This window comes from Scaptodrosophila lebanonensis, unplaced genomic scaffold, assembly GCF_003285725.1.
Source record: "Scaptodrosophila lebanonensis strain 11010-0011.00,11010-0021.00 unplaced genomic scaffold, SlebRS2 tig00000024-arrow-pilon, whole genome shotgun sequence".
Taxonomy (NCBI): Eukaryota; Metazoa; Arthropoda; class Insecta; order Diptera; family Drosophilidae; genus Scaptodrosophila; species Scaptodrosophila lebanonensis.
Genome location: NW_022060538.1, coordinates 23,460,170 through 23,476,287, shown reverse-complemented (window position 1 = coordinate 23,476,287; position 16,118 = coordinate 23,460,170). Strand labels below are relative to the sequence as shown.

The 16,118-nt window shown below is 38.4% G+C and overlaps 1 protein-coding gene across 1 annotated transcript; it reads right to left on the bottom strand.

The window, feature by feature from the left end:
* Positions 1–5,075: 5,075 nt before the first annotated feature.
* LOC115621584 (doublesex- and mab-3-related transcription factor A2) lies at positions 5,076–8,652 on the bottom strand. The gene is made up of 4 exons (XM_030515275.1): positions 8,485–8,652; positions 7,838–7,939; positions 7,357–7,759; positions 5,076–5,920 (listed from the first exon to the last, which is right to left on the bottom strand). Exons 1-4 carry the CDS (start codon positions 8,629–8,631, stop codon positions 5,076–5,078), a joined length of 1,497 nt encoding a protein of 498 aa, XP_030371135.1. The 5' UTR covers positions 8,632–8,652.
* Between the last annotated feature and the right edge of the window lie 7,466 nt (positions 8,653–16,118).

The window sequence follows — 16,118 nt, the reverse complement described above, 5'->3', positions numbered from 1 at the left end:
AATTTGAAAGTCCAGCAAACTGCTTGTACTGCAAACACAATCCTGATGTAAATGCATGGTATTGAAACTCTACATAAACAAATGTCTTTGTGTTAATATTTTTGAAAAATTTAACTATTAAAACTTAAGAAGAAATTAGTTAAAAAATATTTACTTGTATATACATAATTTCAATACTTTCTGAGGAGTGCGGGGTACTGGACAATATCTATAGTTATCAATCGACGATTTTGGAACACCATTTCCTTGATTTGCATAATGTGTTCAGTTGACGCTATTGAAAGTTCTGAAAGCGTTCTGCAACATTCTTAACGGTTCGACTGCAGAAATTATATTCTTTTCACAAAATTAAGTCGAACTTGTTTGTGTGGCAAGCGCAGGGACAACACGTGACTTTTATGCAGTTTGGAAATCGGAATAACACAAACATTGCGGACAATCAGAGACCAAGTAAAGTTGTAGTTGATGTTGTTGTCGCGGCTAATGTTGGTGTTGGTCCTTACGCTGATGGGTACACAATGAAGTGCAGGCTGTGTGCCGCCGGTCCAAAAACAACCCCAACCCTTTGCCCACGCTTTTAGCATAACAGACGGGTTTGAGGTTAAACGCTTCGACATGCTTTGTGAGCACATTACACCAAAAAAAATGTGGTACAGTTGTCACACAATTACCTACCACGAATTCACATACTCTAAGTATATACGAGCTCATGTTTGTATTGTATACATACTGGTATCTATTGCATCGAAAAGTTGACATGCCGTCTAAACACACGAGCTCGAGATGCACCACACGGTCTACTGGCTGTTCAAACGTCGGGTAGGATAAAAGAGAGCAGAAGAAAGCAGCAGCAAACGAACAAATGTAAAAAATCATTGAAAATACAGACCAGACAAAAAGCAATATGTAAATTATGAATTTTGTGTAAGCAAACAAAAGAAAACGTTCTAGTGCATCAAAGAAGAGCAAAGGGACGGAGTATTAGGGAGGGAAAAATTGTGTGTCTTTTGTATACGCAGCCATTAGTCCAGCTACTGTATTAAATCAAGCGCATGAGCTATTAAGACAATTTTAACAGATTTACATCTACATATATATAATGGAATTAAATGATGATAATATAACTCTATTTATAGTAGTTTCTTATAGTGGTTCAAACAAATAATTAGAATGTGATTTCAAATCGTCTGAAGTAAAGTAATTTCAATATAAGTGCCACAAATAATATAATCTATTTTAACGTACATAGCTGTAACGGTTATACAAGTATTTCAGTCAAACAATAATCTTACTCCTGTTAAGCAATGCGAATAAACTGAAATGTTTAATTCTCAATGAGTCAATATAGAACAATGTCTTTGCACCTTTAACATGATGCAAACTATTGCTCTTGTAATAATTTCTTGTTCTACAGACTATACATTTTTCAGTCTACAAGCTGCGTTCGTATTTCAGTTTAAATAGTAACGTTTTTCTGTACATTTTAGAAGCAACAATCAATATTTCATTAAAAGAAGCAATAACCGGTGCACACTTCCCGACAGACTTCCAGTGTTTCTTTCCATGGGCTCAGTACTGATGCATACGACGGCCTCACATTTGCTAGCTACTTGAAATGCCATTGGCTTTCTTTTGATGGATGGTATTATTTTTTCTCCTAGTAGTCTGTTGAAAAAACACATTTTTTCGGTTAGTAGTCGTTGGCGGGCTGCACTGGGGCCTTAGCAGGATCTAGCATGTTTTTCATTGTAGCTTGACAGGCCGTTTTAGGCACTGCTTCTATTACGCTTGTCTTTAAATAACAAACCACATCTGCAAGAAAAACAAAAGTAAGAGAAAACAAATAAAATAAGGTAAATAATAACTACATGAAACTAATACCAGAGTGCCGGTGCAGCGTGGGAGCTCAGACCACCCTTAGGTTGGCCTAAACATATGCTTCGAATTAGACATGTTAAGTAACCCTTTGGCACTTAAGGGCTCGATGTGTCTCGAATGGCGTGTGCAAAATGGGGTATCCCATAAAAACAGATGCGTTCTTAAGGATAAAAAAATGGCTTGGGGTGAAATTCATGTGCCATTTCTTGTCACTTTTACAAGGATGCTCTTGAATGATTGGTACTGGCTGATGTTGTGGGTATTAATTGCGTGTAATTGCTTGAGTTCTCATTGCCTGCAGGAGTTATGGCATTGCGGCATGAGTTTTATGTGTTTTGATGAGGTCGTTTAGCACATCTTAAGCGTCCTTTAGGAAAGGATCTCCTTCGTCTCCATATATGAGTTGCGCATTATGCATTGTGGTTCATATCAAAGTTTAAAAATCTAATTATTTATCGTTTATCCGTTGTGCGTTGGTTGTAGACCCATCATTGTTGTAATCGTTATTAATTCATTGTCTATCATCGAGCAATTCCATGCCTGACATTGTATGCATTTTGTGGGACGCCTCAGCGACTCGAGCGAATTCGAGCTGCTCGCTCTGCATCCATTGTTTTGCCTTCATGACTGTGACTGCTGGTGCTTCTCTAAGATATTATCGACAATTCGTTGCCAATAACAAGCAGTTCTCCTTTTAATGGCACCGTGGCCGAAAAGTATTACTGACCTCGATCATTACTCATATATCTAATTTTCAATGAATATAAAAATGGTGTGCGTCAAGCTTGTTGAGATTTACATAATAAAATTATAGTTAGTTTTATCGTCTGTAATAAAGAGTTCTTAGTGTTCAACATTGATTCTATATGTATTTGTAAGAAGGAAAAGTTTTCAATACTCCCCTTTTGTGTACACATATAACGCATCTGTGTCGAAAAGTTGGTATTTCTAGCTCTTATAGTCTCTGAGATCTAGACGGACAGACAGACATCGACTCGACTGCTAATGCTGATCAGGATCAAACATATATTTTTCCCATTTCACAAACCATATATACTTTAGGTAAATTAAATTTTTTTTTTACTTTAAAAAATTAAATTCAAAATTCAAGATAAATATTGGTTAATTCATTTATAACCTGCATAACAATTTATTAAATTCTAGTGGGATATTTATGGAGCTTATGGATTCGGAGCGCCTAGGACTATGTATTTCAGAGCTTATAAATTTTGCAAAGGAAATAATCAGAATACGGCACTGTGCGTCACAGCATTTGAAGCGGTCGAGATCGACCAACGGACTGACAGACTAACAACGATGCTCAGGATGGGCGGTAACTTTTGCCTTCTGTTGGCTATTGTCCACTTAAGCCATCGTACATGTACAGGCACACATGTGTGACTAGTGCAATTGTTGGAGTTTAGACCAGAGTCCATTGTTATGCACGGACAATTGTACAAACAAACATACCTACATACTTATATTCATACGTGTATAGAGACCATTGTTTGGCCTGCCAATACATATGGGCATAAATATATAAACACACACAAGCAAACTAAGGAGATTGTGCCTTGTTGTTGTTGCTGTTGACTTTTCGAGTTTGGCAAGGCGCACAATGCCACACAATACCTATTGAGCAAATTGATATCCAATAATTTAGTTTTGTTTACCGTTGTGGTTCGGGTGGTTTTGCTCGCTTGCTTGTTGTTCATGTTCATGTGTAAAGTGGTGGTGCATGTTGTTGCTGTTGCCGGGAAAATAGTTTTGTAATTTGCACTCTAGATGACAGAGCTGTGTAACCGATATTATTGTCAGTAAGCCCGTCAGTTAGTGAGGCAAACCGTCGTTCCCCTTCCAGCCTGTCCCTTTTTGCTATTGTAAATTTCTAAAATAATCTTGTGTGTGTGTTTGAATTGAATGTGCGTGTGCGTGTGCATATGCGTGGGCTTACCATGCTGGTCATTTTGGCAACTGGCCCTTTGTTCCTGTTCGGCTGTTCTTGCGGCTGCCTTTGTGGCTTTAATTATATTATAATTTGTTTATGTGTCATGTGTCCAAATTCGGCAAGCGAAACCATTTATGTGAAAAATAATTTCACACTTTCCATGAACACGCTGCCGCACAATGCAGATAGAACAGATATCTGAATTATAGTTTTAATTTGATTTTAGTTTGGTCGTGTGCCGCATTTTGGCTGTGATATTAGTTGACGATAATGATGATATGGCTTAACGCTTTTCAAAAACAATTATTATTTTTCGTTGTATAGTATCTGATGTTTGGTTATTGCTGCGGGTGTGATAAAGGAGTGTAAGCGCTTTTCAATTATATATTTTGTGGTTTTTGTTTGTTAAACTGCCCACGCCTTTTTATATAGTCCCACGGGAACTAAATTTGTATTTAAACATAGAAGAAGAATGCGTATTGGCGTATTAAATTACTATTACTTCGTTGAGTAATCTATCCTTTATCACATTAAATATTGTATATAAATCGTACTAATTCAATCACAATTCATCCAAAAATATATTTTTAGAAAAGCCTTTGATACCTTCTTAAAAAACGCGCAACTAGATTCTACAATTTAAAGGACCGCCCTTATTATTTGATTTGTATGGAAATTATTTGGAAGAGTCTTTTGAATACACAATCTTTGTGCTTACATTTTTGGAGCAATGTGTGACTTACCCCAGTGGATTGCAGAACTATTAAGTGAATACTGCGTTTTAATGATTTATTAATGGTCTTTAAGTTTATTAAATATTTTAACACAGTGTTTTAAAATGTTTTATCTAACAGATAATGCGATTTACATACACAATAATCTCAATAGCTTATATTTATTTCTAATATTTTGTAGTTCTTAACTGTTTTATTCATATGGTACAATACATTTGCTGATCTTTGCTTAAAAAGCCACAGTACTGTTATAGTTTACAGTGTACATGCAGACGAAAGCAATGCGACTTTGAATCCAAGGATATAGCCAGTGGTTACACTCGTCGCATTCAATATCTAAGAGAATGTTATAGATGTATATCAATGTTAGGCTAGGTAAATTTCCTAATGAAATATAAACTAGAGCATGTGGAAATTAAAAAGTCTCATGAACATTGTCAAAAGAAGGCGGATTGTTACTCGAATGGTCTGAATACTACAACGCCGAGTGCTTCGGCGTTGTTGTTGTCGGTACCTCAATCCTGGGAGTCGCCTGCATTACTAGCGCGATCAACAGCCATACTAGTGGCTCCATTCGATTCCGATTGTTCGATATCCGCGGAACTGAGTACACCAGGCAGGTAACCCGTACCGGCATACGGTGCTGATAAGAAGCGTTTGGCATGCGCCTGCATGAACGGATGATATCGATGCGTGGGCGATCCAAATACAGAGGGTGGAACCAACGGGGAGAAGGCGGACTTCATCGGAAATGGTGGTGAAGGCGGCACAGTGGGAGGCGTAGTGCTGGCACCACTCAGAGCCATATCCTCGCCGGATAACATAAATTCCATGGCCTGCAGTACATCACCACGAAAGCGCTGCATAAGCTGCTCCACATCACTGCGTCGCCGGTTGGGAAAGACACGCATGAGGACATCGATAGGAGAACGTTGCTGCTGCTGGGCGACAGCTGCGGCGGCCAAATGTTGCTGGGCATGCTGCTGGAGAGGCGAGTGAGCGGCTGGATGATGAGTAGGGATGCCGGCGGCAGCCAGGAACTGCGTGTGATGGTAGGGCATAAAGCCTTGCGCATGTCCATTGCTAAAGGAGCGCAGCAAGTGAAGATTTTCGGCGGGTGTGTTCGGTGGCGAAGTTGAATCCTCCTTCTTCAGACTGAGATTCTCGGGCGTGGCTTCGTCGGGCGCAGAATCTACATCAAGATCAGACTCTGGCGAGCTAGGTGGGCCCGTTCGCGCCGGCGATAAACTAGCTGTTAGGTTAAACAAACCCGCCACCTTTGGACGCGGACTACTGGGCGATGACTCGGAGCCTGTGTCCTGGTCAGTCTCATTTGAGAGGCCAGTACCGCGTTTAGAAACTAAAAGGCAACACACAAAACAGAGAAGAGAGGATGATTAAAAAAAATCAAGGCAGGTAGCTACAATCGTTGAAAATACATTGTGGGAAACTCTGCGGTTTCCACTTGCTGCGAAAAGCAAATAAAAGTATCGAATTGTTTTCAGCAACTAAACAAATAAAACACACAAAAAATGTAATCACGGGAATCGCAAATAAATGCGCAGCATAAAGGTTGATATGACAACTAGAGACAGGAAAGGACAAGGCAAGGGGATGGCAATTGCAACCTGACAAATGAAACAAGTTATACGATATTTTTTCTATTCGGGTTTCCCGTCAATGCAGAAGCACTTGGCAGTGAAAATTTAATTAAATTGCTCCGTCGTTGAAAACGAATTCTAGGGCATTGGCATATCCCGCTACAGGTAAAAGCATTTTTCTAAATATTCATGCGTGAAATCGTCTTGGATTTCAGTGCAAATATAACCTGTAGGTTACTAGAGTTCGATTGATTCGCGTGAGAGTTCTTGGCTGTTGTTCGTAAGGGAAACAAGAAAGGCAAATAAAAACAGACAGCCGCAGTCAGTCTGTAGCATAAAGAGTGGCTCACATTACGACTTCACTCTGGCGTTACCTTGCGCTACGTGACGTAAAATGATTGTAATAGGTCTAATAAGTGCATATATGTAGAAGGCCCCTGGGGCTTTGAAAGGGTTTGCATTTATACCTATGAGAGAAACTCATAATGAAAGATACAATGAATAGTCACACCTAGTTTTCATTAGAAATTGTATACAATTTTTTAAAATAAGATAATCCGAAGTTATTGTGTGGGAATCAGGAACTTATAGAATTGGTTAACTTTGTAGGATATCAGTTCCTAAAGTCTACAATATATTATCGAATACAATTTAATGCCCACTTATTACATGGGAATTTATTTGAATTTATGCAAGAACGTTTAATCTTGTAGACGCGCGTTAAGTAACGCTGTGCAAATGGCAAATGTAAAATATGTCCAATAATGAAGCCTGCGGATAAAACGGATCTTGTAGCAAATCTTTTTTTAAATGCAAGCGCAAGCACACCCTTTTACAAACACCTTTATAAACAGTGTCGATTTATTTAAGCACTGCTGGATAAAATGCATGGCAATTGCTTCACTGGGGACTGACGTGCTGAAATCTTTGTCAGGCCAACACATGCACGCTCTCAAAGCAGAGAGTGTGGCAGTATATGCGCCGTTACACTCTTCACAATTGAAAACGAATTTCATGACGTTTTTATAACGCACATTTAAACATAAAGTATTCTTAGGCGCCTGGCCAAACGTAAAGTACCAAGCCACGGATAGAATTAAGAGGAAGTCTTTGCAACCGTTTTACACATGTGCAACTTCAAGTGTTTGCCATGGCGCTCAGCAAGGCGTAAATATAATAATTTCATTTCGCTTACCTGGACTCTCATCCAGCTCCGTGCGTGTGGGTGAGAAGCCCACGCTCAGATGCTCGGAGCGTGTGCGTCCATCCGTGTCCGATTCATTACCATTGTAATGCAGTTGCGTCAAGTTGCGCTGCTGTTGTTGAGGGTGCTGCTGTGGTTGCTGATGATGCTGATGCCCTGGTGTGCAATTGGCTTCGAAGCCATCACTTGGGGGCGAAGGGATTCCACTGTGAAAAGCGCTGTTCTGGGCAGCAGCAGCTGCAGCGGCAGTGGCGTTTGTCGGACTGTGTGGTGTAGGCGTATCGCCGCCACCACCGCTTCCATTCTGCTGATTTGAACCGGGGACCGATGTATACAATAGGCCCAGCTCACGCGCCTCATTCTCCTCCTGCGCCTGCTGGCGGCGCAATGCAACCTGGTGAAAAACAGATGATGGCAAAATGTGGTCTAATTGTTGGTTCTATTTGAATTTGGGAGTAGGTGAGCTACCAACCTGTGCGGCCATTACTCGCTGGCGCTCGGCAATAAGTGTGCATTTGGCGCACACACAATCTCGCCAACGGCAATAACGCTTGTGTCCTTTCAAAGCGCTAACCTGTAAGAGAGATGAGCATTGCTTGTTATTGCGTAATAGCTTAGGTAAAACCATATAATCTGTGCATTTAAATTAGTTTTGTGAACAAATAATATTGCGATTTAAATTTAAATGCTTAAAATTTGCTCAAATCTTTAAGAATTACCAAAAAAACCCGAAAATTTTAAATACTACATTTGATAGGCTTATTATTTATGAAGCTTTGATTATATTATATGATTTGTATTACTTCGTATCTAATATACCTGGTAAGAAATAAAGTCAATAGTTTCTGTTATACATTTAGGAAATCTTTACATATATAGAATGTTAGAATATTCCCATACATTGTTTTGATCAGAGACTGCAGAGAGTACATTTTCTTAAAAGACACTCCTTATATAGAAGTACTTGTATTCCTCTAAATCGTTTAAATTCAATGCCTATATTGGAATGACATCAATCATTAATGGCTTTGGTTAGACTGCTTAAAAGTGGGATACAGTTTCGGACCTTATATGAGTATTATAAATAATATATCAATAATTTTATTGAAGTGTACTGACCACGCCATGATTACGGCATCGGGCGCATTTGGGAGTACGTTGGTAGCGCTCTGAGGCAGCGCGTAGGAAAAATGCTGGTGGCAGGGCGCCCAGCACGGGGTGCTGCGACATAAGATTCTGCATATCCACGCCCGACGGTAAACTCATAATGAACTTGTAGATTATTTTCGATAGTTTGTAGACGCACTTGGACACACACCAACACAGAAATAGAGATACTTAGAGAGTAAGCTTTTTTGTTGCACTTTTAATTTAATTATTTTAAACGGAATTTTTTTATAGTTTATCGATTTGTTTATAGTATATATCAGCATTGAAATAAATTATTTTCTACGCTGCTCAAATCGAACGTAGCCACAGACGATGAAGCGCGTTTGAGCGACATGACACAGAGAGCATTCGATTGCAACTGACTCAAGTTTAACTTTGTCGCTGGTTAAACTGAAACGGCAGCAGTAGCAGGAGCAGCGACAGTGACAGCGGAAGGGGAGGCAACAACGAGTTTCAAGGCAAATGGCGGCGAGGGCCGCAACGGCAACATTTACCAATACAAAAGCCGCTTGTACCAAACACACACACACACATATATATATGTATATATATATATATATATGTATATATATTTGTATGTATATATATACAGCCAGGGTAACACGAGGGTTGAAAATACATATAAAATAGACATTCAGAGAGTGTTGCAACCACCTTTGTGTTGCGTAGTTGGTTGCGCAGCAGTTGCCGTCGATGACTGAGTGAATAGGGATGTGAATCAGGAGAGGTCGGAGGCGCGGGTGTATACTGGACGGGCAGCGACGCTGATTCTGGCTGCGCCTCAATTAAGAAAAAGTTTCAAATATAATTTGGTACTGTATATAAAATTGTGCACTCGACTCGAGGCAGCGGCAGCGACGGTAGCTGCGGCGGCGTCGTGGCGTATGAGCAATATGGTACCCCTGTCTGTGAGTGCGGCTCTCGATGCTGTTGGTGGTGTTGGTTCTTCTTGTGTGCGGTGGTTGTTTGAGGTTTCTTTAATTTTCTTTGTTGCTTTTGTTTCACAATTTCTGTTGTTTGTAGTGATCTGTGTGTGAGTGTTTATGTGCTTGTCTGTGTGTATAAGTGAGCTTTGGCAATGCTAATGGAATAGCCAACCAAAAACGTTGTTGCACTTCAGCTACGTTGCGGCCTCGTTTCTGGTTGGTATGGCTGTGTAGGCGACGTACTTTTATAAGAACACACACCAACGCAACTGACACAGTTGGCACACTTTGTGCTTGATTCTGTTGCTTTTAAAACAGAAATAGGCTTTGCTACGTGCAAATGGCGTCGTCAGGATTTAGTAGGTACATCTACAAAAATTGAAGGATTACAGTACAGATAGATACAGTATATGTATATTCTTAGCATGCCCATATAGTAAATTAAAAACTAATTGGTAAACAATTTGGGATGTTTTTAAAATATTTGGAGCCCCCTTATGTCAACGAAATTAATATCAACTTGCATGCTGTATGATATGTATACGCGGATGGTTGTGGTAAAAGCATCGTAAGGAACTACTTTGTCCTATTAGAATGTTACAAAATTATTGCAAGTAAAACAAACAGCAACTAAAGCATTAATAACAAAAATAAATATAACCGTAACAACAGCAAGTACAATCGAAGTCACGCGTATGAGAGAAGCGACGACATTTGCAGTTATGTGCGCTCCTTCTCCTTCTCTCTTTCTCTCTTTTTATGACATTGGCTCTCTGGCAGCGTTAAACTCCGCCTACATGCTAGGGCGGAGCTAAGGCAACACGCACACTCACAGCACAAAGCGGCTACAATGTTTTACAAGTTGGCAAAAGAAACAAGTTTCCAAATGAGGAGAGGAGCAGTAACGACTGACGCAGTGCGGCAACTACAACTACTTTACTGCCCTAGAGCTTCGCTCTTCGTACTTATATATTATATTTGTATATATGTATACGTAGTAGATTGTATGTGTTCGGGCAGCACAAGGACAACACTCACACTTTCATAGTGTGTTAGCAGTCACAGTCGTTGGCAACTGTAAATGGATAGAATTTGTTGTTGCTGTTTTCATGAGTACGCTACCGAGCAGCTACCGGTTTTTGCTCGGGGCCAATTTCTCGCATTTTAACTTTGTTTAAAGTACAATTATACATACATATGTAGGTAAATATGTATTTGTTTAGGTATGTACCAGTAAGTGTAAATGTGTGTGACGCTGGGTGGTCACTTTTTAAGTGTTTTTTCACTGCTCTGCGCCGTTTCCTAATATGCAAATTAGGTGCCTGCTTGTGGTTGACAACATACGCTGACAACTTCAATAGCCAACAAAAGCTGAAACATGTCCAATATGTCGCCACTCTTTCTCTTCTTTTCGCTGTTGAAGTGGAATGCAAAGCGGCCTATGGCAGGGTACGTGTGTCGATGCAAAGCGCTGGAAGAAGAAGAAGGGTTGGTCGTTGTGAGGGACTATTTATGTTATCATATTGACAATACGATGGAAAAACCGACTTTCCAAAATTTAGCCTTTGTATCATTTTGTCTTGTATTCGAATTCCCTCCCAGCTAACGTTATTCTTTCTTTTTATTCTATTCTTTTTAAATTTTAAGTGTTTTTTCTTTTTTACTTTTAGCTTATAAACAGTTTTGTATAAAGCATGTCAGCAGTTTCCATGCTGAACATTTTTAACTGGTGTTCAATTTTAGTCAGTAGCCATTCGTCAATTGTAGGGCACATGTAAAGCGCCGATGCCCATCAAGTGACCGAACGACGAAACTTGAAATCACTTGAGATCATTGCTACTATACTTGTTGTTCGTCGATATGAGCGCTTTTGATGCCTCCGATGAATCTGAAGTGGTCAGGTGAGCAGCCAGTTATGAACTGCTTCTGATTTGGACAGAGCGACAGAAATGAGAGACAAAAGAAAAGTGCCTTAAAATGTTGACAAATATTTGCTGTGCATTGGCCGCAAAATTATTTGATCAAGACCACCGAAAGTATACAAAGATCTTTTTGGTTGTCTCTATGCATGCTGGTGCCCGGTCAAACCGCAACAACAACAAAAATTTTACAAAAAATTAAAAAAGAAACTTAAAGACATGCGGCTAATGAGATTTCCTTGCGTCATTGCCTCATTCATTCATTCGACTGCGATACGGGACTATGTTTGTTTATTGTTTCGCTGTACTTGTTGTAGCTGTGTGAGTTGTGTTCGTTTAAACTTGTGTTTCGATGTTGTCTTGTGTGTGGTGGATCGTTCAAAGCAAAGACAATATTTGAGCAATCATCGAAGCAATCGTCGAAAGGCACACATAGCACGAACGAACATTGTCTCTATTTCGTAAGGCCTTCTGCAGACAGTCCACAATTGCCTGCCCACTACAGGAACAAAAACAACAGCAATAACAGCATCGAACACTTTCCATTTGGAACTGTCAGCCACAGGCATCGTCGGCGTCGGCTTTGGCATTCAATTGTGGACAGGGGTGAAAAAAGTTAATTTAATTTCAAGTGTGTGCAACAATTGTCCTTCCGTGCTTATCCCTTTCAAAAGCGCCGCTGTATCATGTTAATATAGCCACCAACAACAATGACATCACAAAAATGGTACCAGAGTCACCACCATGTTTTGTGCTTTGGTTCTTTTGAATATTGTTTTACAAGACAATTTCTTACTTAGTTGCAGGCTATGAAATTCTTCGACTTATCTTTGACATAAAGAAATCTCATTAAGTGACTTCCTTGGCTTTTAAGTTGGGCAATCGGGCGGTGGACGGTCGGTTGTCAGATGTCGGGCGAGATGCTGCTGCGAGCATCCTTGCGACTGAAGAGGCTACCACACACTTGGCTACAAGCTGAAACTTTGAACTACCATGTATTCGTGTTTGTAACATGCAACGGAGCATGAAATTACATTTTACTTTTGCTGCGTTATATGGCATTCGCACATATTCTTATTTCTTATTTTCTATTCTCTTCCACTGAAATTTCGGCTCCTAGCTCGACTGAAAAAAAGTGAAAATGGAAACTCATGGAAACGTGAAAATGTTGTTAAAAGTTTATGGAAATTATATTCCTGGTGGATTTGTGCTATTGTCGTGAATTTGAACGTTGACGAAGCCCATAAAATGTCTCATGTCATATGCAGATAGACTATAGTTCGTCAAGAGATGTTTTTTAATAAGCAGCAAGCTCGGATATTTGTATATAAATAGTTGATATATAGCGATGCACATGCACATGCATGCAAATGAATATAAGTTGTAAAAACAAAAATATTTATTTATTTATTTATTATATAGCCCTGTCTGTGTGGGCATCAGATCTCAGAGACTATAAGAGCTAGAGACAAGAAATTTTGTGCACAGGTGCCTTATATATGTACGCAGTTTAAGTGTATTAATCATTTTTCATATCCCCTCACTCCCCCGTTATTGGTAATTTGCACAACTCTTTTTTTAATATTTGATTTTACAATCTAAATATATTTACGAGTGAAAAACTGACAAACAGAATAAAAAATGACTGTCAAACATATTATTTTAATAAAGAAAAAAGCCAAAAAACGATGGTTGATTGCGTTGACAAATCGCCACGAAACTTCACAGGTTTACCCACGGGACTATTTTGAATGTTGCCAAAAATTTAATCAACATCGGTTGAGCGGTCCATACGGTCTATACGGAACATATATATATACTAGCGCACCCGTTGTCCTACATAAAATTTAGAATATTAAATGAAGTATGAAATGGAAGACAAAAAATATAAGAATTTCATTATTCTTTATTTTGAAATAACATCAATTTTATCTTAATGTATATATACATTATATATATATATATATATATATATATATATATATATATATATATATATATATATATATATATATATATATATATATATATATATATATATATACATACATACTTACATACCTATTCCCATTTTTTAACCGATTTAAAAAAAGAGGAGGTTATCAATTCGTCTGTATTTTTTTTTTATGTTTGTTACCTCGGTACTCTCGACTGGGTGAACTGTTTTTAATGGTTCTTATACCATTTGAAAGCTGGTGCTTCCAGAATGGTCCCATATAAATTAAGTCCAGTTCTGACAATGTCATCCATGAGAAAACAGTATAAGTCTTAAATTTGTATTAAGTATGTGCAAGACAAATGAACGAATAACTTTATATCACGATAACCGATTTCTATGATTCTTTTTTTATTGGAAAGGATGTACTTTAAGGGTACTTTGATGAGAGTTTGGTTAGGTTCTGCAAACGAGGACGTTCTCAATTCGACTGTATTTTTCATTGCTACCTCAGAACTTTCGACTGTGTAAACCGATTTTGATAATTACTTTTGTATTTGAAAGCTGATGATTCCCATGTGGTCCCATTGCAATTTGGTCGAGCTCTGACAATGGCATCCATGAGAAATCCATATAATTCTTAAAACATACAAAATGTTCATGGGTTTTAGATATCATGCGAAGGCACCCGGTAGATGAGTGTCAAATTTAAATGAGATATCATGTGAAATAGAATTTCAATTTCAGTATAATGCCGTCGAAAAAATCGAACCGTAACAATGCGTGTAGCAAAAATACACGACTCCAGCGTTCTAATAGCTCAAAAGTCAGAGGAACAAACTGGAAAGAGGAGTTTCTCCATGACTTCTTTTGTTTCATTTAAGCGGCGCTGTGTCATATGAGAAACACGTTTATTAGGTCTACCCATATTCATACACATTAGTTAGTGTACTTCACATTCACTAAAAATCCAAAAATAAACAACAATTTAAACAAAAAAAGAAACCGATTTCAAACTATTAACAGGCACTAAAAAGTAAAAAATAATTGCGTATTCTTCTACAACTTATTATTCAATATATAATGTAGATACAATTATTGTTATTTTTGGAGTCGGTGTCAGCCAAGGAAACACTACAATATATCAATCAATCTACCAGTAATAATATGAGAATAATTAAAGAAATACTTTTTTTTTACAAATTAACTTTTATATGAACGACAATATACTGTGACATATTAACAATACCTAATTAAACCCAATTTCAAATTAACTTTTATGCGACAATACACGTATAATTACTGTGACAATATCTGCTACCTTGAAACAACAAATAAACCGGTACCTAGTTAAACGAATCAAACGAATTTTAATACGACACTATGCTTAGACATACGGGTAATCAAGGAAATGCTGATACGAAAATATAGTCAACATTAAACACAAGGAACCGTAAGAATGACGTAGTAGATATAGAAAGAGAAAAGAATATGAAATGGTTCGTAATGAAGTGCCTCTTTCTCTTGACTGGCACGGCGCGCGGCCGCTGACACCGACTCCAAAAAGAACAATAATTGTATCTACATTATATATTGAATATTACGTTGTAGAAGAATACGCAATTATTTTTTACTTTTTAGTGCCTGTTAATAGTTTGAAATCGGTTTCTTTTTTTGTTTAAATTGTTGTTTATATATATATCGATTCTACACATAGGCAAAGAGTATTTCAAAGTCGGGGCATCCAATCCTTCTCTTATTGACACAGATTCGCAACCAATATATATTATTTCCGTATCGCATGACGTACGCTGAAGATTCCAAAGAACTCGAATTCAGCATAGAGCCAACATACACGTACAGTCACATATACAGTCTCTTACACGAAAGCCGGCGCAAGTTCGTATTTCAAACAATTTCCGTTGACTTAAAATGGCTTAAGAAATGTTATAACTGTGAAACTAGAACTGCAACAACTGAATTTATACAATATTGCGAAATCCTGGAAACATAATTTGACACCTTGTCGCCAGATCCATTATACGATCGTTAGTCGGGAGCAGGGAACAATAAACGTGGATGGTAATTTGAGCACATAACACGAATCTGAACACTCATATTCACACTCATCTACATTCATTTCCAATCACATCAATTGATGCAGGCTTGTGCCGTTAATATACACTTACCTTAAGACCACTACAGCATACATATTATGTACATTTAATATAATTTTTCAACAAACAACGAAATAAGAGAACACAAAGAGCGGCAACGCCCAAATCTCGAATTTGTTATCGACTCAGCTAGTAATCATAGACCATTGTTTTGGTATAAACACTGTTTCCGATTTCGATGCGCCTTACCTAAGACTGAAATAACGTGGCACAGCTCAGCCTGATATGTAAACCCTCATTTAAGGGTGCACGCTTTTGAGAACGCCCCTTTGGTAAAGTTCAGGCAACTGTTATTAGTTGAATGTGCACATATGCTGGGGTAATAGTAGTGGCACAGACAACCGCGCGTGGTTCTCAGCCAAGGCAGCGTATTATGAGCCGTAATTGCGCATCTCATGTCATGGTAGCGACACCTTGGACGCCCGCGGCTTGGGTTTAATTTTGGGCTAGGTAGCGCGGCAGCCAGCTGCGAATTTCATTTGATTTAATTAAAAAAATGTTGGGCTGCATAATTAAATATTTGGATTGACTAAATTTATCAATCATTACTTTTATATCCTATACCGGAATGGCTAAAAGGCATACTAGAAAGGCTAAGTTGCATATTAATCAGTCGTACAATTAT

What these genes read in the sequence shown, in the direction of transcription:
- LOC115621584 (XM_030515275.1), bottom strand. Translation starts at nt 8,631, where the DNA reads ATGAGTTTACCGTCGGGCGTGGATATGCAGAATCTTATGTCGCAGCAC. An exon ending in AGCGAGTAATGGCCGCACAG is followed by an intron (nt 7,760 to 7,837) that starts GTTGGTAGCTCA and finishes GTTTTTCACCAG; the next exon opens with GTTGCATTGCGCCGCCAGCA. An exon ending in GGAGCTGGATGAGAGTCCAG is followed by an intron (nt 5,921 to 7,356) that starts GTAAGCGAAATG and finishes GTTGCCTTTTAG; the next exon opens with TTTCTAAACGCGGTACTGGC.